This window comes from Sprattus sprattus (genome assembly GCF_963457725.1).
Source record: "Sprattus sprattus genome assembly, chromosome: 8".
NCBI classification, from domain to species: Eukaryota; Metazoa; Chordata; class Actinopteri; order Clupeiformes; family Clupeidae; genus Sprattus; species Sprattus sprattus.
Genome location: NC_137927.1, coordinates 9,790,698 through 9,813,844, shown reverse-complemented (window position 1 = coordinate 9,813,844; position 23,147 = coordinate 9,790,698). Strand labels below are relative to the sequence as shown.

At 45.0% G+C, this 23,147-nt stretch overlaps 1 protein-coding gene across 1 annotated transcript in view; it reads right to left on the bottom strand.

The window, feature by feature from the left end:
• Nucleotides 1-18,631, bottom strand: part of garre1 (granule associated Rac and RHOG effector 1) — a 43,879-nt gene extending 25,248 nt beyond the window's left edge. The window contains exons 1-2 of the mRNA XM_080843763.1: nt 18,603-18,631; nt 5,217-6,757 (exon numbers count right to left, since the gene is read on the bottom strand). Coding sequence (XP_080699889.1) covers nt 5,217-5,702 — 486 coding nt within the window. The 5' untranslated portion in view covers nt 5,703-6,757; nt 18,603-18,631. The remainder of the gene's footprint in view (nt 1-5,216; nt 6,758-18,602) is intronic.
• Nucleotides 18,632-23,147: the final 4,516 nt, after the last annotated feature.

Genomic DNA, 23,147 nt, shown 5'->3' with positions numbered 1-23,147 from the left:
CTGTTAAATCCATCATCAAGAAATGGAAGGAATATGGCACATGTGTAAATCTGCCTAGATCAGGCCGTCCTTCCAAACTGAGTGACCATGCAAGAAGGAAACTAGTAAGAGAGGCCACCAAGACACCTCTGACTACTCTGAAGAAGTTTCAAGCTTCAGCAGCTGGTATGGGAGAGACTCTGCATACCACCACTGTTGCCTTGGTTCTTCACCAATCAAAGCTTCATTGAAGAGAGCCACTGTTGAAAAAATGCTCCACTTTGGTCTCATCAAACCACAGAACCTTCTTCCACTTGACCATGGAGACTTCCACATGCCTTTTGGCGAACTGTAGTCGATCCTTTTTTTCAACAGTGGCTCTCTTCCATAAAGCTTAGATTGGTGAAGAACCAAGGCAACAGTGGTGGTATGCAGAGTTTCTCCAATCTCAACTGCTGAAGCTTGAAACTTCTTCAGAGTAGTCATAGGTCTATTGGTGGCCTATCTTACTAGTCTCCTTCTTGAACGGCCCCTCAGTTTGTGAGGACGGCCTGATCTAGGCAGATTTACACATGTGCCACAATCCATCCATTTCTTGATGATGGATTTAACAGAATTCCAGGGGATGTTTAGTGCCTTGGACATTTTTTTGTATCCTTCCCCTGACTTATACTTTTCAACAACCTTTTCTCTGAGTTGCTTAGAGTGATCTTGGGTCTTAATGGTTTAACAATAGCCAGTAATACTGATTACTGAATACTGACCAGTGAATGGACCTTCCAGACACAGGTGTCGTTATACTACAATCACTTGAGACACATTCACTGCACACTGACCCCCATTACACAAATTGTGAGACTTCTAGCACCAATTGGCTGGACCTCTGTTGAATTAGGTCAGTCTATACAAAGGGGGTGATAAAGGGGGTGAATACTTATGCAAGCACTTATTTTCATTACATATTTGTATTTAATTTACATAACTGTGCAGAAATATATTTTCACTTTGACATTAAAGAGAGCTATTTTGTGAATTTTTTTGTCCAAAAAGCCAACTTATATTGACCATGACTGATTTATAAAAGCCATAAAAGGGTAAAACATCCAAGGGGGTGAATACTTACGCAAGGTACTGTACATTCTGATCAGACAAGAGATGTCTTCCAGATTGACCTACAGACAATGCTAGAGCCTATTTCTGTATAACCTAGGGCAAATTAATTCATGATGTGTCAACCTCTGTCTATGCGCTGTCGTGTTAATTTAACGCTCCCCTGAAATGGACCTTATAAAAAAAAGTCAAGACATTTTTATTTTTATTTTTATACCCAAAACTTTGCTCTGATGTATGTATTCAATACTACAGAACACAACATCCATGTCAAAAAGTTAGGGTAACTGACATAAGAATAATCTACATCAGTCAATCTTTTCTTCTAGACCCGTACAATGGTGCGGAGCACCACGGGCACTAGACCCGCACAATGGTGTGGAGCACCGCGGGCACTAGACCCGTACAATGGTGCGGGGCACCACGGGCACTAGACCCGTACAATGGTGCGGAGCACCACGGGCACTAGACCCGCACAATGGTGTGGAGCACCGCGTGCACTAGACCCGTACAATGGTGCGGGGCACCACGGGCACTAGACCCGTACAATGGTGTGGGGCACCACGGGCACTAGACCAGTGGTTTCCAAACTTTTCTGGCTCACGGCACCCCTAAACATATCTCTCTCCATCCACGGCACCCCTATTATTATTTTTTGTAACTTTTTTCTCTCAACTTCCCTTGTATCATATTTGTACTTTATGCCATTTGATTTAACCTTGTGATATGTTGAATAGGCGATAACTGCTTTTATTATAGGCATTACATTGAGAAGGTGAGGTTTATTTAATGTTTGTTATATTCAAATGAACCGCTCTCTTTAATTCAACAAATTTAATAGAACTTTTGAATAAATAGTGAACAGAATATGAACAGATAACGTCTGTCCCTCTCACAACTATATCACAGCCAAAATACGTATTGGTAATAATCGAGACATTAGCTGTCAGTAACAAAACATATCAGGAACAAACCTTCAATATAAAGTTCACAAAAATATAGTTCTACTCGTCTCCAAGATCAACTTAATGGGACACATGTGACTGTCTCTAACTGCAGAGTTTGTTAATGCGAGGAGGGATTGTGAACAGTGCAACACGGAGGTCGTCACCATCAGTGGACTCGTCTTTTTGAAGCGCAAATTCCCCCCTTAGCCGTAGTTCATTCAGTACAGATTTGTCCTCCTACATATAATCAATGCGACGTTTGATCGTGTTATCAGGCCCTAGCATTACCTGGACCATTTTTTTGCAGGCTGGTAATATGAACGATTCTGCTAAGTGTGTGGATTTTTAGATTTAGCAAGCAACTCGACAACTAAAAAAACTAGCCTTTTGTGCCTTCTCAGACACACGCACGGTAGAAAGCATACGTTCGCTCTGTGTGGTATTCTGTGTTTTAAGTTTTTTGCAATATTCAATGTCTGTAAGGGTGTGCCAGGTGCTTGGTCTCCAGGTGCCTTGGCAACCTGGGCACCATGGCTGCATTAGCCAACATCTCCCTGCAGACCAGGCAAGCATACTGGTGTGGGGCAAGTTACCTCGCCACACCAAGTGAACCCATACTGGAGGTGCGAGTCGTTACAATCGTTTCTCTTTGCTGAATTCGAATCCGATGTCTGTTTCTGTGGAGTCGGATGCACTATCTTTAAAAACGTATCCATTGCGCCTACCTGCACTCCTCCACCTGCTGTCAATACGGAATAACGAAAGAAGTCAACGAAAGAGCTGTTGACGCCCTGAATCAACTGTAAACTGTAGCCTATTGTTGTTTGTGCTTCAAATACAATTTTAATTGATATGAAAACAATACAGTTCATTTAGAAATTTATATTGTGTTTTTTTTTTGTCATTAAATGATCAAGCCTTGGTCCATTCCGCGGCACCCCTGAGCATGCGTCACGGCACCCACTTTGAAAACCCCTGCACTAGACCCATACAATGGCGTGGAGCGGTGATGCTGACACTGCTCTATGGTTTCCCTCTACACCAGTCATTCTTAATATAAAGTCTTTTCTCTGCGCATCTCATGAGAAAAACCCTACAGCCTTTGGATAAAGACCTCTACGGGTCTCACTCTAGTATATGAAATAACCTACTGTATTAAAAAATAAAATATAAAATAAAATACTGGGTCGTTTAAGTCCCTCAGTCTTCAGGCTCGTCCCAGTGGATTCATCTCAGGGTGACAACAGACCAATGCAGTGGCGCTCCGAGGACAGACCGTGACATGACGTGGACATACAAGCGTTTTATTTTAACTGCCGACTTACTGTGCCATTGCGTCTTGTGTCTTGTTTTCTTGTGTTCTGGCTCATGCAAGTCCCAATGGCACCACCGCACATATCGACACAAAAGAAGACCGAAAGGCTGGGAGGTTCTCAACGTCTCAAGAGGGCAGATGAGACACCTCAACAGGTTTCAATCACAGGCTGGAGACGGCATTCCAGTGAGTGACACTCTTGGTTTAACACAGGGCCAAAATTACAGGACGGCACAGGGGCCTCCCGCAGTGATCCCTTCAGTCTGGTGCCATCCACCTCCCACTAGCTCATAGATGAAAGGAGAGAAAGAAGTCAAGCAGCCATTGGTTTGGGGCCAGTGTGACAGCATGACACTAAGACTGTACACCCATGCTAATGACTGACTAACTGATGAGGGCAAGTAACAAACAAAAAGTCAAGGTGTTCATTTACATTCAGTGCTCAAGGTGTTCGTTTACATTTGCCTCCAGAGGAAAAGTATCCATGGTCAGGTTTGTGACAGGTTTGTGAACTATGATCTGTGCGTGACTTGAGGTAGCTTGAGGGAGGCAAGTTGTGTTCAAAGCTCTGAGTAAGCCATACTCGCCGCTAAAGGCAGTTTTTTTTTTTTTTTTCCTTAAGTTGGACGTGCTTTTTGATACCTTAAGATGGATTTGCCTAGTTAAGACAGCCCAAATGTTTTGGATAGGCTTTGAAGTATGTGATCTGCGTTGCGTAAATAAAGAGCAACTCATGCGGGTGTTTGTGTGTGAATAAGAATATGTATGTGTTTGTGTCCAAATCTCCTGGAGTAGTCCTGCTTGCTGGCCTTTTAACATATCGATGCTGCTGCAGCCACCAGCCTCAGGCATAGAAACAGGTGCCAGCCAGTTACTGAGAGCCAGCAGCCCTGTATATGACTCAGAACCAGACACACTCACCAGGTGCACGCAGACACACACAAGCAGACACACGCGTAGTCGCGTAGACACACGCGTAGACACACGCGCAGACACTCGCGCAGACACACACACGCAAAGACACACACACGCGCAGTCACACACACACGCGAACGCAACATCAGCAACAGCATCAACAACACTAAAGACCATAATACTCACAAGGCCACACCGTTTCCTATAGGTCTGAAACAGACTTCCACAATTATTTTAAAACCAGTCACTGACGTCAGGAGCTCTCCTTTGAACATCTAATTCAGTGGTGCCTGACACATTTATTTCTAGCCACAGAGGCAATGAAACCATGGCCGGCCCACCTCTGTTTACACAGGAGGGACACGCTAGTAGAACCCCACCCCCCCCATGTGCTACTGGAGTCAGACGCCAAAGAGTCAGCGTCCAACTTCAGGGTCAGCGCCGACACCCTGACACCCGAGTCCACAGCGGATACACTGCCCCACTGTGTCAGCCGGAGACACTGCCATCGGGGGCAAAGGTGAGGTCAGGGTGTCTGCCCTGGGAGCCCCATACAGAATGAAACACAGCACGCACTCACCTATGGTTTTTCTCTCGGCACAGTGCAGTTTTAGTGTGCACAGTACTTACATTTCCTTTGTGTGTGTGTGTGTGTGTGTGTGTGTGTGTGTGTGTGTGTGTGTCTAACACTCATTTCCATGGAAGGACAATGCATTAATACAAGCTTCCAAAATGACCTGTCTCCAGTCCACATGCAGGCAACTTAATACACAATAACGATATGGGAGTTATTAATCACAGCACAGGCATGTCTGTTTTTGCAGACAATGCTATTTTAGCCTACGGTACCTCTATGATATACTAACCCATACTTAGTGTAGACAGCTATGTGTACAACAGAAATGTGTTTCATACGACTGCATGGCTGTGTAGAAGTAGCGTATTCTCACCTCCACGTCCTGCAGGCTGAAGTCGTTCTGGTCTTTGAAGTTGGCGGCGCCGGCGCTCAGCTCCATGAGCATCTTGGCGATCTCGGGCTTGATGGCCGCAGTCAGCCGGCTGGCTGCCTCCATCACGTGCTCCTGCACGTCTTTCAGCTGAGTGGCCGCCTTGGAGTAGTGCGAGTTGCGGAAGACGCTGCTGAACAGCTCGGTGAGGAAGGCGCTGGCGCGGCAGAAGACGTTCAGCGCGTCCAGGTACTTGGAGATGCCCTGCTGGATGTCGGCCACCGCCGTGCTGGGCACCGGTGGCGGCTGGCACGGTGCCAGCTGGGGGGGAGGGCCCGCCGTGCAGGAGGAGCCCAGTGGGGCGCTGAGGGTCCGGCTCAGGTCAGGCATCTGGTACTGCTGGTGCTGCTGCACTTTCTGCTTGGACCCGCCCAGCAAAAAGCGCCGTTTGTAGTCCATTTTAGTCTCCTGCGCGCTGCAACAATACATAAGGGGTGAGCGGACCTTGGCGGAGGCCTTCTCTCTCTCTCTCTCGCTCACACACACTTGCGTTCACACTCTAGCCCCCGCCTACTTCCTGCTACGCTCCACACACGCACGCAACCACACACACACGCCTCCCGCTCTCAACCTCAACTACCCTGCGCTCCACAGTGTCCACCCCCTGGAGTTAGGTGGACAGACTGTTTAGAAACTCCATCTGGGGAAGGTGCATCTCAGGGTGGGATGGCTAAAGAGAGCAAGCAGAGAGAGAGATAGGAGAGAGAAGGGGGGGGAGGTATAGGGAGTCTGTGACGCGTGCAGTCCTGCTGCAACTCACGCTGCGCCTTCGAGGGGAAGGGGGGGAACACAGCACCTGGCGGTTCTCCTCTGAATATTTAGGCTCGACTTGGAGAGGCAGAACAGCAGCCGATCTCTCAGAGGTGTGGCAGGGACTGCGCTCGTTCCAAGCGGAGGTTCAGTTCAGGGAAAGTTCCTGCGAGCGTCATCTAGCCTTTAGATCGGAAGTGGAGAAACCCCTCTCCTATCACACCCCTATGTATAAACCTCTACCAATAAAAATCATACAAAAGAGTCTAAAAAGCTGTAAGCAGAGCGATCATCAGAAGGGAGAGCTGCAGCCGGATCACTGTTCTAAGGCAGCGGACGAAAAAGCTCAGGCGCGGAACGCTGGGATTCTGGGAGCCAGGCAGGTCCTGCCGCTGTTTGAATCAAGCACTGGGATGGAGGGTGGTTGGGTTGGGTTGGGTTGGGGCTCAGGGAGGTCTAAGGGGGCTGACAGATTCAGGCGGTCAGACCGGGGCTGGTTGGCTGAAGCTGAAGGCTGCTGGGAAGTTTGTGGCCTCCTCCTATGTGTGGGCTACAGCCAGATGAGGTAGTTATCACTCACTGCGGAATCGTGCCTCAGCGTAAGCGAGGGTGACTGAGTGAGTGAGTGTGTGTGTGTGTGTGTGTTTATATGCGTGTGCAGGCCAGGCCTCTCCACTAACACAGTCTGGAGCCGATGATAGCGCCAAGTCTCTGTAAGGCCTCTAGGTCATTTCCTGAAAATAGAAAGAAAGACAGAGAGAGAATCAGAACACCATCATACGGAAGGATATGCTTTGTTTTAAACACAAGCCGCGTTTACATGTGTCAATATAAGCCACACATGAGGTGTTTAACCCGCTTATGGCTCGAAAGCCGCCTATAATTGCCTCATGTAACGAATGAAAAAATGTAAGCCGCTTCTATTTAGGCGTATGTCTGCTCCGATCAAGAGAGGGCGACTACGCCGGTCGGTAAGCCGCTTGATGTCACACCTTCTTGCGAAAGCGATTCCGTCAGAGCGGGTTACAAAAAAACACACATGTGAACGACCCTACAGTTTCTTTCCTGTTGAATTCAGCTGTTAAGGATCGTGCCTTAACTAAAAAATCCGTGGTGACGTTCAGACCATGTACGTCCTTTTGTATTATGTCAAGGAACCTATTGAAAATTAAAAAGTAAATTCTCCTCAAGATGATTTTAACTACAAGTGATTTCTTTTCCATGTAATGGGGCAAGACACGGCCAGTGACACTTATAAGACCCATGACTCATAAGCCATGAAGCTAGGGAGAGTGTGGTGACAACGTTGCATTGTTCCTGAACAGTGCCTATCTGTTTGCAGTGGACACCAAATTCAGGGGTGACAATATGAGCATTGACACACAGACAGTGAAGGGCCCACAGGAAACCAGCGGTCTCTGTTGTTTTGCTTGTTGTCTTACACAAATGGGTCTGCTCCTATTTGCATGACTGCGAGTGTCAACCCATGTCCGTAAGTGAGTGAGTGTGAGTGTGTGTGTGTGTGTGTGTGTGTGTGTGTGTGTGTGTGTGTTTGTGTTTGTGTTTGTGTCAACACAGGTTAACATAATTTCCCTCATCTGCCCAGTTCTGGTTTTCACTCTGCTCCTCACTTGCCTCGGAAGGCAGGAGCCCTACATCTCTATCTGCATGCAGTTAAAACCGAGATGAATACCGCAAGTCCCCCACCACAGACGACACACAACACAACAACAGAAAAAGCATAGCAGTGCACAACAGCACACAAAGCTGAGAACAGACACACAACCTTATCTGGGGGCATGAACTTTACAGACAATGGAGGCAGTTTCAGTTCCCAACAGCCCTTGCTACTGTTAGCATTGGACGTGATATTACACACACACTTCACCAGACAGCGAGTGAGCGAGCATCTGTGTGGCTCTCACTCATGGGCCTATCCAGAGTGTCCATCAGTCTGCACACCACAATCCCCCAGCCTGGGTGTTATCAGGGATGGAGCTGCGACACACCCATTGGGTGCATGGAGAGGAGTTTGTTTTTCATTGTGTGAACAGCGCTGGGTTGGTGGGGCGCAATGTCATGACGACCTGGCAAGGGAATGCTTTGTGTGTGTGTGTGTGTGTGTGTGTGTGTGTGTGTGTGTGTGTGTGTGTGTGTGTGTGTGTCTATTTGGTAGGGATGAGCATTGCCAGATGGAAAAAAACATGAAAGAGCCTTTTTTCCTCCTGATAAGTCCGGAAGCAACCGTGTCACTGCGCAGTCCCCTCTGTTTTTATCAGGCAGCAAAACATTCCAGAACCCTGGGCTGTTTATCGCTAGTGTTCCACTGACCACCACATCTCACTTCCCTGAACAAACAAGAAAAAGTTGAGGGGCAAAATCACACACCCTGCCAGGGATTTGGGGCTCACACACACACACAGACACACACAGACACACACAGACACACACACACACCTCTTGTAGGTTAATTGCCCTCAACTAAAATTCATCCACACAGCCCATGCATAAACCAGTGAATTCACACTTCTCAATGAATAGCTTTTTCTTCTCCCATAGAGCAGGCCTGCCTACTGCCTCGCTATCACAGTCTTTTGAGTCTAGTAGAGAGGAGAGGGTGTCTGCTAGTCAGCTCTGCACTCCGTTGTGTGTGTGTGTGTGTCTGTTTGTGTGTGTGAGAGAGACAAGAGGCCAGCAGAGCTGCAGCCTTCAAATCCCTGGGATTAAAATGACTGCATAGCTGCCAATAGCTGCACAATGGCTGCTGCTTAACCTGCTAAACAGGGCTCTAAAGAGATTGGAGGGGTAAACAGGAAGGCTGGACCTGGCCGACACTCATCTAGACTGCCCTAGTTCTTCCAGGAGCCCATTCCTCAAACGCCCTTACGTAGGAGGCGTTGCGAAATTCAGGTTTTTTTCTGTTTTGTTTTTTGTGTGTGTCAAAAGCAACTAGGGCAGAGGCAAGGAAGTATTCGCGCTTGATGACTCAACATCGGTGTCCAACACTTACTTGCATCCACGTTTGGCAAAACTGATCAGTTCTGTTTTGCGGTCAGGTTTTTTCAAGTGACTCCAACCTGCCGCTTTGTGTGGCGCATCAAAACAGAAGGAAAAAGAGTGGTAAGCAGAAAGGCGTGATGGCAGGAAGCGGCGGCCGTGGTTACAGTTCACCTTGTTAAAAAAGTGAGGGCGCCTCATTCAGTGTCAAGCCGAGAACCTGTGTCATCTTTCAGCCTACCCGGAGGCCTCATCCAATGTGCACCCCAGGCTCAACCTCATAAAGCAAATCAGACACACGTACACGATCTCACACCGAGCCCGGTGGAACACCACTTTGAAACATGACCCTGTACAGAATCAATATTGATGTGCTCCGTCCCGCATCGCTAGTCCAATGTGCCAACATCTCATCTCAGCAAGGCCTATTAGCACCGCCACCCAAACAAACACATATGATAGCACATGGGGTGGGCCGATCATGGCACTGGGACAGGACAGGGTGAGAGAATGACAGATGCAGAGAGAGCGAGAGAAAGAGAGCGAGAAACAGGGAGGAGGGAGAAACAGAGAGAGTGGTAAAGAAAGCGCGAGAGATAAAAAGAGAGTGTCAGGACGAAGCATTCAGGGCTAATGTTAGCCTGGCCAAGCTAATGTTAGCAAGCACCTCATCTCAGCTGCTAAGCCTAACAGGAAAACGGTTTGGATTTCTCAGAGTGGGGCACTCTGTCGCCATAGGCGACTCTTCCCACTCACTTCCTCCTCCTCCTCTCTACCCAATGAGGGTTCATGTGTTTTACCTTAGCAGTGCTGTCGCTAGCACGTCACTCACACTCGAGTGTTTTCTAGTGTATGTGGGTCTCAGCACCTTTGCTTTAGCAGATTTGACCCAGGACTCAAGAGTTCCGATCAGTATCACTGGACCAGTAAATCTGACAGAGATTAATGAACAAGGAGAGTCCGGTCCAAACACAGATCCTGGACAAGACAGCTGCACGCCATGCTGACAGCTCCTTATCCTCATTGTCCACCTGCCCCTATTATGGGGGCTTCTCCCCCCCCACACCCACTCACACGCCGCCCCACCAAGAGGGTTCGGGGCGCCGAAACGCCCGTCCGCTGGACTCCGTTTCAGCCCCAGAGCCGACAGCTGCCCCCGCGCACCCTGTTCCACTTTTAGCAGAGCAGAAATGGCCTCTACATCTGTTCCCCATGAAGCAGAGGAATGCACCTCCTCACAAAGCCGCTGTGTGGGGATGACTCCTCGCAGGCCAAAAACGAATTTAAGATAGAAGTTTGAAAACTAGTCTGGCCTTCTCCAGAGCCGGTTTCTGGGTCACACAGCGTTAAGGGCTTTGAAGGAGAAATTCGTTATAAGTAACTCAATTCCATTGTTTGTTTCATCTCGCTGATTATTTGTCCCAGGGGATAAAGAGTTTTAGTTTGAAAGATAAAGTAAAAAATGACAAACAATTAATATTTTTAAGGCAACAAATACCACATAATCCACAAGCAAAAGATTGGTCTAAAACTTTTCGGCTTCATTTAAGCCCATCTACACGCACTGCAAATTTACAGACCACTGGTAGTCAGTCCGTAAGTATTTCTGGGTAATCCCATCAAGGCCAGACAGGTTACAGGTCAAGCCAAGTGGCAGCACAAGTGCCACCGTCTGCTTCTCTCCCCCACCCTGAGGAAACAACAGGGGCACTGTGGCCACATCCTGCAGCTCTTTCCCATAATCCTCCACTGCAGGCCCCAAACCTGCCCTCCTGATCCCACTGAGAGTCTCTCAGTGGGTCTTAAGTGAGGGCAAGCACAGCCGTGTCCAGTTGTCCAATACAAACAGGGTAGTGGAGGATTCACTGCTATGCGCCATTTTACAATCCCTGGTAACGGAACCTCGAAGTGCACTCTCCAGGAGATAACGGAACTATTTAATGATGGCAGCACTGAAGTGTAGGCTAACCTGTGATAACAGTCGTTACGTAGGCTCGGCAAGCTTATAACGTATAAAAATAAGCAGCTGCTGCTGACGCATCAGAACGGCTCCGTAACCAAACTGGTGTGAGAGGGTCTTTGTCTCCCCCCCCCCACGGCGCCAGCTCTGAGCCCATGGCCATGACTCTCGTGGCAAATATGCTGCCTTTCCAAACGCTGTGAAAAACAGCCCTCAGATGCTGCCTCCCCAAAAACAGCCTTCACTCCCCGAATCAAATAACACCCCGCTCAGCCCTCATGTTCCTCTGGCGCTAAACAAGACAACCAAGCAAGTTTGCTACTGAAAATGTGGCCTCAACTATTCCATGCCTCAGTTAACAGGGTGTGTTTGTGAGTGTGTGGGGGGGGGGGGGGGGGGGGGGGCATCTCATGCTAGCTTCCCTTCCTGCTCTGCGTCAGGGGTCCTGGATTTAGGAGGGACGATACTGTGAGACAGGGGGGAGCCGAAAAAAGAAAAACAGAATTGCAGAGGATGAGCGCTCGGGGAGGGAGGAAGTAGTGAGAAGAGAGAGAGAGACAGAGAGAACGGGGGAGGGAGACAGAGAGAGGCACAGAAAGGGGAGAGAGAGAGAGAGAGAGACTGAGCTCCCACAGTCCTCAACAGAGCAGCCCTGGGGACAGTGGCTGACCTCCTGACTGACTGTGATCGCCTCACTCTCTCTGTCTCTCACACTCACAACTACACTCTGTCTCTCCCACACACTTCCCCCCCCCCCCCCCCCCCCATCTCTCTCTGTCACACACACACACACACACACACACACACACACACACACACAGACAGTGCTCAAGCTCCATTCCAGAGCACGGCCCAAAGCCAGCCTAGATCACGTTTCATTCTCACGTGGAGTATTGTGCACTGGATGGAGGCGACTGGAGGTAGAGGGTGGGGGGCCTTTCTTGTCCTTTTAGACACCTTGTCAAAAATGATGGGTGTTGTCCTGGAATCATACTTTCCAAAAACACACACTCACCAGCCCCCTCCCCCCCACATAATGGAACAAGACCTGTGCCTTCCATATTCCCTTAATCTCTTCAGCTGGGACCAGAATGGTCTTATTGTTTAGGTAAGTGAGGAGAGCAAACCAGAGCTTCTCGTGAGAGAGAGAGAGAGAGAGAGAGAGAGAGAGAGAGAGAGAAAGAGAGAGAGAGAGAGCAAGTTCCAACAACTGCTGATTTCAGCAGCAAAGAGCAGGAAAGGAACATGGAGAGAAAAGAGGAATAATAAAGACAAGAAAAGGACAAGAAGGCCAAACGAAAGAGACAAAGAAAATAATAATAATCGACTAGAAATAAAGAAAAAAAAGAGGGAAAACTACACTCCATGCCTTAACCTGAGGGCAAAGACAAAATCCCTGAGCCATAATGGTTCTTTAGGCCATTAAAGTGCGCTGATGTCACAGGGAAAATATGAGGGGCTTTGGAAGTCCTCTCCATATTGGAAGAAAAGCTTTGAAGACGGAAATATTCCCCCTCTATGTGCTTGGGTCAGAGGTTTCCTACCCGGCCAGCCATCGACTTATTTTTAGTGTGGACAAAAGTAAGAATGTCCACCCCGTACAAGTTCCCCCCCTCCCCAACTCTTTGCCTGCACAGGATATGGAACTGCAATGGGAGTCCTTAGAAGGCCAAAGCATAAAAGTAAAATGACAACTGTCATTTTGGGTTGTCACAGACTCACTCATTACAAAACTCCCTTCGCTGAAGACCTGACGATGGAAGCATGCTGTGACTGAGCTGCTTAAGCACTCCAGTGGCTAATAAGTTGAGTGATGATTTTCAGGTTTTGGCTGGGACCCACCCTCTGTCCAATGTCAGTGGTATAACTTAATGAGTCAGAGCTGAGAGCTGAAGGTCTGGGTGACATGGAACTCAACATTTCAGCCGTAAGTAATGAGTGACAACGACACTGCAGCAAGCACAAAACTGGAAGTCGAGGCAGGTTTCCAAGGAAACTGAGAAGCACGCCGCCTTCCCAGCATGCTCTGCTCTCAGGGCTCTCCCTGCATCTTCCCACTGCTGAATCAAGGCTTCCCTTAATGCTCCTTTTTTTCTGCAGACAAAGCTACACTGTTTCACTTTGAGGACTCCGGTTTCATCAACCACAACAACAACAAAAAACAGAAGCCCTGATCCTGCTTCTACCCCCTGCCACAGAGAAGGTCAGCAAGTTTGGGAGGTTTGGCCTGATGTGAACCTACAGATTTAGGAGCTTTACATATGGGACCAAATGAAAGCCTGTTACAGTCAGCAACACACATGGCCAAACCACCAACGCCGACATGCCCGCTGTCTGGTCCAAACACTTGTAACAAGACAAAACAGCTACATGGCAGAACACAGTGTTTCTCCCCAATCTTGTCCCTGACATTTTGGTCAAATGACAAAGCAGAATCCCCTTCTACCTGGTCCCCAGTAGTAAATAGCTGATCATGGAGCATGTACAGCTTCTTAGACACTGGTCATTATTTGATGCCATTATTAACAGGCACTTCCATTCCATTAAGCCCTCTCTGCTTAATCGGATGATCTACATGATTAATGCTCTGTCAACCAAACTAAACATGTCAGCATCATGAGCAAGGTGGGCTAATGCACTAAATAGGTCAACATGACACTGTATATAAATATGTCATTTAACTAGCCTGTGTCTTTATTTAAAAAGCTTGAGGATGGATATCATTTAGACGTGGCGGTGTGGGTGGAATGTTTAAGTCTCCACTCATCATGGTCTACAAATAGTCTCAAAAAGTAAAACAATCCCCTTTGCAGAATCATCCTCATGTTGCCTTCATGCATCTTCATCCATCTTCCCTGAGAGCACAGGCTCAGGAACACTCCCGTCTTCTGGTAAGTGAAAAGATCTTCTCTGAGTGCTAAAGGAGCACCTCTTATGGCATGCTGTTGTGTCAAGGTCTCACCTCCAACTTCCACAGCTAAATTACTAAACTTGTGATGTGTGATCGTTATCCATATCTAACAACCCCCTTGCAAACCCTTCTTTCCTGTAGTGTGCCGTAGCCTATGTCAAAACCCAGGTCTCATCTGCAGAAATAAGAATAGGCAAAACCTTAAGCAGTGAGTGGCTCACAGTCTCCCAAAATGAATCACACTTCACCACAACATGACTACCACTCAAGCATTACAGATTCCACATGACCCCCCCCCCACACACACACAAACACACACACACACACACACACACACACACACACACACACACACTTTCAGCCAAGCAGGAACAAATCAAAGCCAAGCATGTGATAGCATCTAAGGGGCATGCCTTCCAATGCTCTCGAGAGGCGTGCAAGGTCAGCTATTTCCTAAGGGGTTACCTGAGCCAGGTGAGAACCAGGTGAGACTGAACGCACTGAGCCCAAATTAGGCAACAGGTGCCAGAGAAAGACACCTCGTAAATGGAATGTGGAGTCCGCTCACCGTTGAGTCCGTGCAGCGTTTTTCCTTAAATGCTTGCAGAACAACAAGCATACCCTGCACTCTCTGCACATGGGGGACTCCGCCCACTAGTCACACCTGTTTTTCCTATGACATCATTCCATGGTGAGTGACAAGTGCCGAGGAACGTAAGAGCACGATAACTGTCAAGTCCACCATCTACCCAGCAATCGGGTAGCCCACTGACCAAAAGCAGGATAGAGAGAACCCCTCCCGGTCGAGCCAAACCCACTTCAGACAGCGTGCAGAAGGAGAACACACACCCGTGAAACACTAGTCAGAGCTTCTAATCTGGCCTTTGTTGCAGCACCCTAACCCCCCCAGCCCCCACCGTCCACATCATGAAAGATTCCATTGTGACATTCTAAACTGCGCTGGGAGGCAGAGAGCGCAGCATATTCACAACAACACACCACCAGCAACACTGGAGGGCTTTGTTAGAGTGCACAGCCAACACACACACAGAGACACACACACACATATATATGATCCAGCAGCGCAGGGCTTACCAACACAACTGGCACAAATAATCACTCACATGACTTGTGACAAAGGGACAGGAAATAGGAAGGGCAGAGAGATATTGGAGACCAGCTGAGCTTCAGAGATGCCACACAGAGAGAGTTGAAAAAACTTTCACTTTTGCCGGTTTATCAGTGAATGGATATATAACTGCAAACCCAGCACATGTAATGAAACTACATACTACAGCTATTGACACTGTATAGGGTATTCGGGATTTGGTGTTAACCAAATTTACTGAGGTCCACAATTCAGCAAGTTTTTGTTTTGTTTTCTTGGTTGCTTTCTGATTCATTCTAGTTGACTATTAATAATTTTTTTTAAGCTGATATTGATTCCAAAAAAATGTAAAAAGGAAACCTCTTTTTTTAATGCTGCTATAATAGGCTATAACATATGTTGTTCTTAAGGAAGAATACTGGGACATGACCCTATTCTGGGACATGGCGTTATTTTGCTGATGCGAGCACACACAAGGATAATTGTTGTAATAATGGATTAATTGTGTGACTTAACGCCAGAAAAGCATGTTCAAATTGAGATTTTGCTGAGACAAGATGTTTGTGGATTAGAAAACAAAGTATATTTTGTGTTATTGATTTAATTTTTTATTTAGCTATTCCGCAAAACACATTTCTATTCAATTTGGCCAACAGTGTATTCTAGTAGCCTATTTTAGCACGTTGTCTCAGTGACACCCACCCGGTTGCTGTGGCAGCGCAACCAGCGGACTCGCATGCCTTCACTGAGGCACGGCGAGGGAGAACACACGGCACAGCGCTGCAGATTTTTGCAGAGCAACGCATTTATTTCCATAGCAACAGTGCTGAGCAGCAAAATCAGCGACTCATCAGTGAGTGAAAGGACCCTTCAGGAGGGGCTGGCAGCGGAGCTGCTGTTATTACTATCAGCAGACTGAGTCCTAAGCACTGCTGCAGCTCCCATAAAGCACCCTCTGGCCTTACCAGACATTAGATAAGCAGCCAACCCATATTTAAACAATACCATCGCCATTCAATTGTGCTCAATTCACTGATTTGTGCTGCAAAAATATATATTTGATGTGCTGCGCTGGCAATTCAGATATTACAACTGTCAGCCATAAAGGATAATAAGATACTACCTCACAGCTATGCAACACTTTGATTACCTTCACTAGTGCAAAACCATGGCAAAATATGAACGGTCATACAGAACTTCAATGCATAGGATGCATATACCTAGTCACAAGTTGTCTTTCAACTAATGAGAAACAAAAATAAGCAAGTGGATTATCAAATAAAGCCTGATGATGCATTAACATGCATCTCTGCACTATGCACTTCAGACTGCCACAGCTCATGCAAACAAGTTGGGCGCCACACCTATGAAGCAATAGCCTTCCCCTTTCGTTTCTGCCTAGCATTTAAAATAATACACTACATACCCACAAAGACAGGGTCCACCTCACTGCCCCAGGACCAAAACCCTCCAGCATCTTCAGTAGAAAAACAAAACTTCCCAACTTCCCACAGACAAATGAGTGCGTGAGAGGCTTCCATGAAACCCAGTCCAATTTTCCTTTCGTCCCCAAACGTGATGAGATCCAAACAGGAAATACATTCCGCATGACCTCTAAGGCCAGTCCTAGCTGCAGAAAAGCCTTCACACGCACAAATACACAAACCACAATACTGACTGTTCCGGTGGTCCAGTAACTTTTGTTTGACAGTGTGATAGCTATCTATAAATATCTGATTTTGTGATGTAGTCACAAGGCCACTCTATGGCAACAGCCCATGTACTGCCAACTAAAAGCAACAAACTAGACTGACAGTTAGGCTGCAGCTAATGAATGAGACCATTTGAAGAATCACATTTCATATTGATGTCCCTGTGGGAGCGGGACGCTTTACCACTCATCTGAATAGAAGAGCAGAGCCACCTCACACAGCCTCACACTAACCCAGAGGAGTGGCACGCATTTTTGTTTATAAACTCGGACCAATAAAGGAAATAACTGATGAGAGACACAGCATCATGCAGTGCTGAACAAAGACTATACAAACGCTTAGGTGTTCAACATGAAAATCGGCTAGCCTGTCGAGAGAATGCCCGGAAGGTATAACGCTGCAATCCAAATAAACATTAAAGATTATGTTAAAACGATGTCTGCTGGTAAGATATTACATGTCTTGCTTGTAAAACCTAAACAACTGCATCGAATACGTACCCACATGTGAAAAATAAAGAGACTGGCTAGGCAGGAATTATAGTATGGCTTTGACAGCTAGCTAGGTAGCTAACACTCTTAAAATCAACTGGAATCGTTCTTAGAAAGAATAATCCTACATCCTTTCCTTATACATGTATTCATGCAAATTCGTGTAGACAAATCACAAAACTAGCCAGACGTCTCTGACAATTGTAGCAAGCCATACGAAAGTGTTCTACTGTTACCCTTCTGGATACGACGCAACATAAGCCACGTACCGCTTTTTTCTATCTTATCCATTCCAACAGGCTTGCTGGTTGTGCAGTTGAAAAAATACAACAACCCACGGTTTGTGCAAAAATAACGTTAAATATCCATAGTTAACCCAGGAATTTGAAAATATATGCACTTTTGCGCTAGAAGGTGCATTGGAATCCTCGCAAGCGCAGTCAGCCAGTTTCATCGAAACTCACGCAGACAACACTAGGGGACACTTTGTTGCAAGCTATTAATACGGCCTTTTAACGCCCTAAATACAAATCTGCTTCAAGCTAACGCTCAACTCGAGCGTCGCAACTGTTTTGATATGTCCCTTGAGACGAATCATTCTACTCCGGTAACATTAATTTAAAATAAATTACACAACAGGTTTACAGAGCCCTCACGTAATGACACCCACATAACGTTATCTTATGAGAAACAAAAATTGTCAGCTATTAACCATACTGTGTTGCAGTAAGCTTGCTGTCACAGCTAGCTAGAGAGCTACTATATGTAACCTCTGGGGAGGTTAGCCAGTCAGCTAGCTAATATCACAAATTCCTAGAAAATGTACTTACGGCGTCGAATTTCAGGTCAGAATCAGACAATTTGATCACAACCTAGCTATAGATAGCTAGGTTGGTCGGTTAGCTTGCTCGTCCTATAACTCGCTATCTACTACACGTAAAAGTGTGACATTATAAAAGCGCAACAGAGCATATATCAAACAAACCACTTTGGGGAAAATAGCTACATTACCAGTGTCAATGATGTGTCTCATCACGGCCAGAAAGACTAAATCTGATGGGTGTGCGGACGCTGTCGAGCTATGTGTTCAGAGCGTAGTCCACCAACGTTAGCAAGCAAGCGGTTGCAATGGAATGAACTGCACCAGTTGGAAAACTAGCTAATCTTCGATAGGTGCAAAGCTAGCTAGCTAGCTTAAATAACCAATACTAGCTTGCTAGCATATAGCTACTTTTCTTGCGACACGGTTTTAAATCATGCACCGTTTACTTGTAGGGTTAAGCAATCATAATATCATTCTGAAATACATCGATTTATTTAAACTGTAAGATATGAGCATGTTAAACGATATATGCATGCATAAGGCACCTTTAAATACAGTTGATAATCGCATATCTTACCAGCTATGTATCCACCCCTCTGGCACAAGCAACAATAACAAAGTTTCTCCGGGTCATAATATTCTTAAAGGACGTCAAAATAAAAGTCTCGATCGTGTAAACTTGGTGTACAACACTTCCACATTAGACCACTGACAATAAGGAGCTCTGCACGTGTGCATCAACTAACATTATCGCCTCAAAATATTAACAGTTCCCTTTATTAACAAGATATTCAATAGAATCACTCATACAGCCATTAGGGGCTTGAGACTTTACACAGTAGCCTACATTCTTCAGTTGAGGAAGTTTGAGTTAAAAATTCTCAAATCAACAAATCTCCTTTTAATTTTAAATCAATGTTACCTTTAAGGTACTAGACAGACATCTGTCATTCCATACAGTACTTTATAATATTCTATTTATTTGAATAACTTTCTTAGACAAATTAGCATGTGTGTTTCACCTAGAGTCGATCAACTTATCAAAAGGGGTTAGTTTAACACCATCAGAGGTTACATTGTGAATGGGAAGTGGGAGTGTTACAATTCTACTGGTGCCGGTATATGGAGGACCGAAAGTGCCAAAATTCAATAAATAAATACATCATCAATAATTATTTAAATGTGTCATTAATTAATTTAAATTGGAATTAAATACATTAATGTTGTATTAAATGTGTCATTAATTTATTTAATACAATTCATTTTATGTTAAAAAAACGTATTTCATTATTTCACTATTTAATTAATTATGTCATGGTTATGTCATGATTGGTTACCCTGCACATCAAGTCAAGGCTTATCGATTCCAGAAATGTGGATTGACGCAGGCCTCATTCCTAAACACTGGGTGTCAAACTAAACTTTTTCTTAGGCAAGGCAAGGCAAGGCAAATTTATTTATAGAGCACATTTCGTACATTATGCAATTCAATGTGCTTTACATAAACAAACAGTAATAACATTTAAATTGAAACACAGTAAAAGAAACTTAAATAAAAATAAAAAATAAAATAAAAATAATTATGAAAATAAATAAATAAATAAAACATTAAAATCAATAAATTGCAGGTAAGAGACATTATGATTAGCAGCACTAAGAAGCAGCATACCGTAATAAATAGAGAATTTCACATATAGGCTAAAGAGAATAGGTTTGTTTTTAGTCTTGTCTTGAAACTGTCTATGGTGGGGGCAGTTTTGATGTGGTCTGGTAGTAGATTCCAAAGTTTTACTGCATAATAACTGAAGGCTGCTTGACCTTGTTTAGTTTTAACAGTAGGGGCCACCAACAAGATTCTATCCTGGGATCGGAGGGGTCTGGGAGGTACATACGGCTGGAGCATGTCCTTAAAATATAAAGGTCCAAACCCATGCATGGACTTAAAAACAAGTAGCATCACTGTAAAATCAATTCTGTGGCTAACTGGAAGCCAGTGAAGAGATTTCAGTATTGGAGTTATATGTTCTGTTCTCCTGGTTTTGGTAAGAACTCTAGCAGCCGCATTTTGTATTAGCTGGAGCTTTTTAATATGCTTTTTGGGGAGTCCAGTGAAAAGACTATTACAATAGTCAATTCTGCTGGAAATTAATGCATGGACAAGTTTTTCAAGATCAGCCTGTGACATGAAACCTCTTAGTTTTGAAATGTTTTTTAAATGGTAAAAGGCTGATTTAGAGATGGATTTTATATGTTGATTGAATGACAGGTCACTATCTAGAATGACACCTAAAAATCCAGACGCTAAAAATCCAGAGCGTGCAAGGTTTCGATTTCTACTGCAAGTTCAACCTCAACTTAACACGTACGACCTCCTGTAAAGGTAAGTGCTATCTTCTGCTATTTTGTGTTTTGCAGTTAACTTAGAACTGTTGTTACATAGGCAAAGTGTAGGGGCTAGCCTACTGTTATTAGCGACGGTTGCGCCTAAAACGTAATGCCATTTGCTACGGTTGATTGACGGAGACGGGAATGTATTTGTTTTCTCCTCTTTTACCCGGACGCATTTAGGTCTCGAAAAGAGGAAATGCCCGTGTAAAAGAGGACGTCTGCCTTAGTGCCTTGTCTTGTGTTTTCAGTTGCTTGATGTTTGACTGTATTAGGAATGTTGTTAACTTGCTAGTTTGTCATAAACAGCTGCTAGCAAGTAGCCGCTAGCAAGACATCCATGTTATTGTGATAGCCATGTTGGCTAGGTTGCAAACAACTTCCCTAACTCAGTCAAACATCACCAAGTTCATTGTCAACATTAAAATCGCTATACATGCTAAATAACCTACAATTTCACTTATGTGGGCCTTTATGATCATGAGGTCAGAATGCACACAAAAGTGTACCAAATAATACACACCTGATGCAATTGATAGTTTTCAGTGACGTCACTACAATCATTAGCTGACGGGCAAAAAGGACGGCGAAACAGCGAGACACAGTGAAAACTTCGAGCAGTGCCTACTCAAATACGACTGCCATCAACCACAGACCATACCACTATAGTCAGACAGAAATATTCAGAAGGGAAAACAAATTAGGAACTTGTGATACATTTATTGCAGGTGTCCTGACATTTTTATTTCGTTAACCTCCCCACAGTCCCTGTCTGAGCTCCAGTGTGGAGATCTTTACATCTATCTGATAGAAAATCCGTCCCCATACACATCTCAAAAACAGAAAGCCTACAGAAGCACAGATAGTTATTTCATTTTCATAAGTGGTTGGGTTCACAACGATGTCGTCTGGAAGGTGAAAGCTTAAAACCAAGAGCAAAGATAAATGCCATTTAATAGCTAGGTACCAGCTAGCGAGGTACCTGCTGTAAGCTAGCAGCTGTTAGTCTACCCAACGATGTTCTTTATTATTTGACACAATTCCCTAGTATAAAACAGTACGAAAACCTGGTCTGGCGAATGACAACTTAAATGATCTTCCCATACATTTTCTACTGACATTGTAGTATTACAAGTTGAATAACAAAATACACTAGCCTAGCCTACTTGCTTGCTTAGGAACTTAGGGAGAGCAGCAGCTGGGTAATCCAATTTGAATCGTGTGGATGCTTTGTTTCTTGTCTTTATTACTTGATCTATTCCCATTTTAGGTAGTTATTCTGATAAATTAGGCGACCAGAACAGGGTGACTGCTTTTATTTCCAGCTCAAGGTTACTTTACTGTGTGTCCGAGAAACGTTGACCCTGAAGACGTCTACGTACAATCAGCTGGAAGCAACGGCGAAATATATATATTTTTTATCAGCAGGCAGCAACGTGGGAGGGTTTTAAATGCGATAAAAACAAAATCCGGGCTTGTCTCCTCGCCAATTTAAACAGCCAACCGAGTAACAACTGTCTGGCGTTTTACTAACTTATATTACAAGAGCTTGAAAGGTGGGTGGTTCCTACTCCCGTGTTAAACAGCTGTAGAACGTCTTTTTTGCCCGCCAGCTGGTCATTCTGACGTCAGCTGAAAACTATCAATAGGCTACATGCTGTTGGAGCCTGAGGGTGGATCTTGAGCTAATTCTCTAATTCTTGAAGGAAAAATAATTATTCCATGAATTAAGACAAAACATGAATGTGAATGAATTTTACATCTGTCAAATTATGTAATTTGTACTTATGAAAATAACTAGGCCTATGTAGTCATATAGTCAGATACGGACATTAGGTCTACATAGCCCTGTATAATCAATGCAATGATGTCACCATGTAGTTTTCAATAATATCTTGCTGTAGGGTAATACTGATTCGAATGCCATTTGTTAAGTGTTCAAAAAGCTGGAACAAGCTGTTAAAAAAGGGAACCTTACAGATGTTTTTTAAATTACTATCATAGATAAATATACCAGTAGCCTATCGCATCGTATTTGTGGTTTTGTATTGTGGTATCGTATTTTAAGTATAGGGTTTGGTGATATTTTGGCAGGTATAGTATCGAAGTCATAATTTTGGTATCGTGACAACCCTAGTGTCAACCATATACTTCATCAGTTTCAGTGACATTGCGTTTTTGGTATGGTGAAGATTGGCATGTTGTAAATGTCTGCTAAATTAATTAACGTGTGTTTCTTTTTTCCTTCAGGTTTACCTACAGAGAGGCAAAACTGGGAACCATAGCAACATCCATACATCCATCATCCAACGTACATTTGTAGTTCCACGTTGGTGGGATGAACTGCCTAGCACTACCAGAGCAGGGGTTCAGATGTCATGCCTTATTTGAAAAAAAGGATGTTTTGTAAGGCACTGCCATTGTAACACAGCTCTGCACCATGAACTTCATGGCATCTCTTACTTAAATACATTTCACATAAGGAATAGAAAAAAAGTGCAGAAATGTAACTACTGTAAGTGCAAGTTAAGTAGTACACTAGTAAATGTGATCCATGGACCCACACCTGGCAAACTAAGCAGCGGAGCAGCCAACACAAAGCAGATCAGGACATGCCATGCCCCCCACTTTACGCCGCTCTTCCCCCTCACTATGGCTCCCTTGAAGTATCCCTTAGAACAGGCATGCAATTGTTAACATATTTACTACACATTTGTTTACATATCCACTACAAACA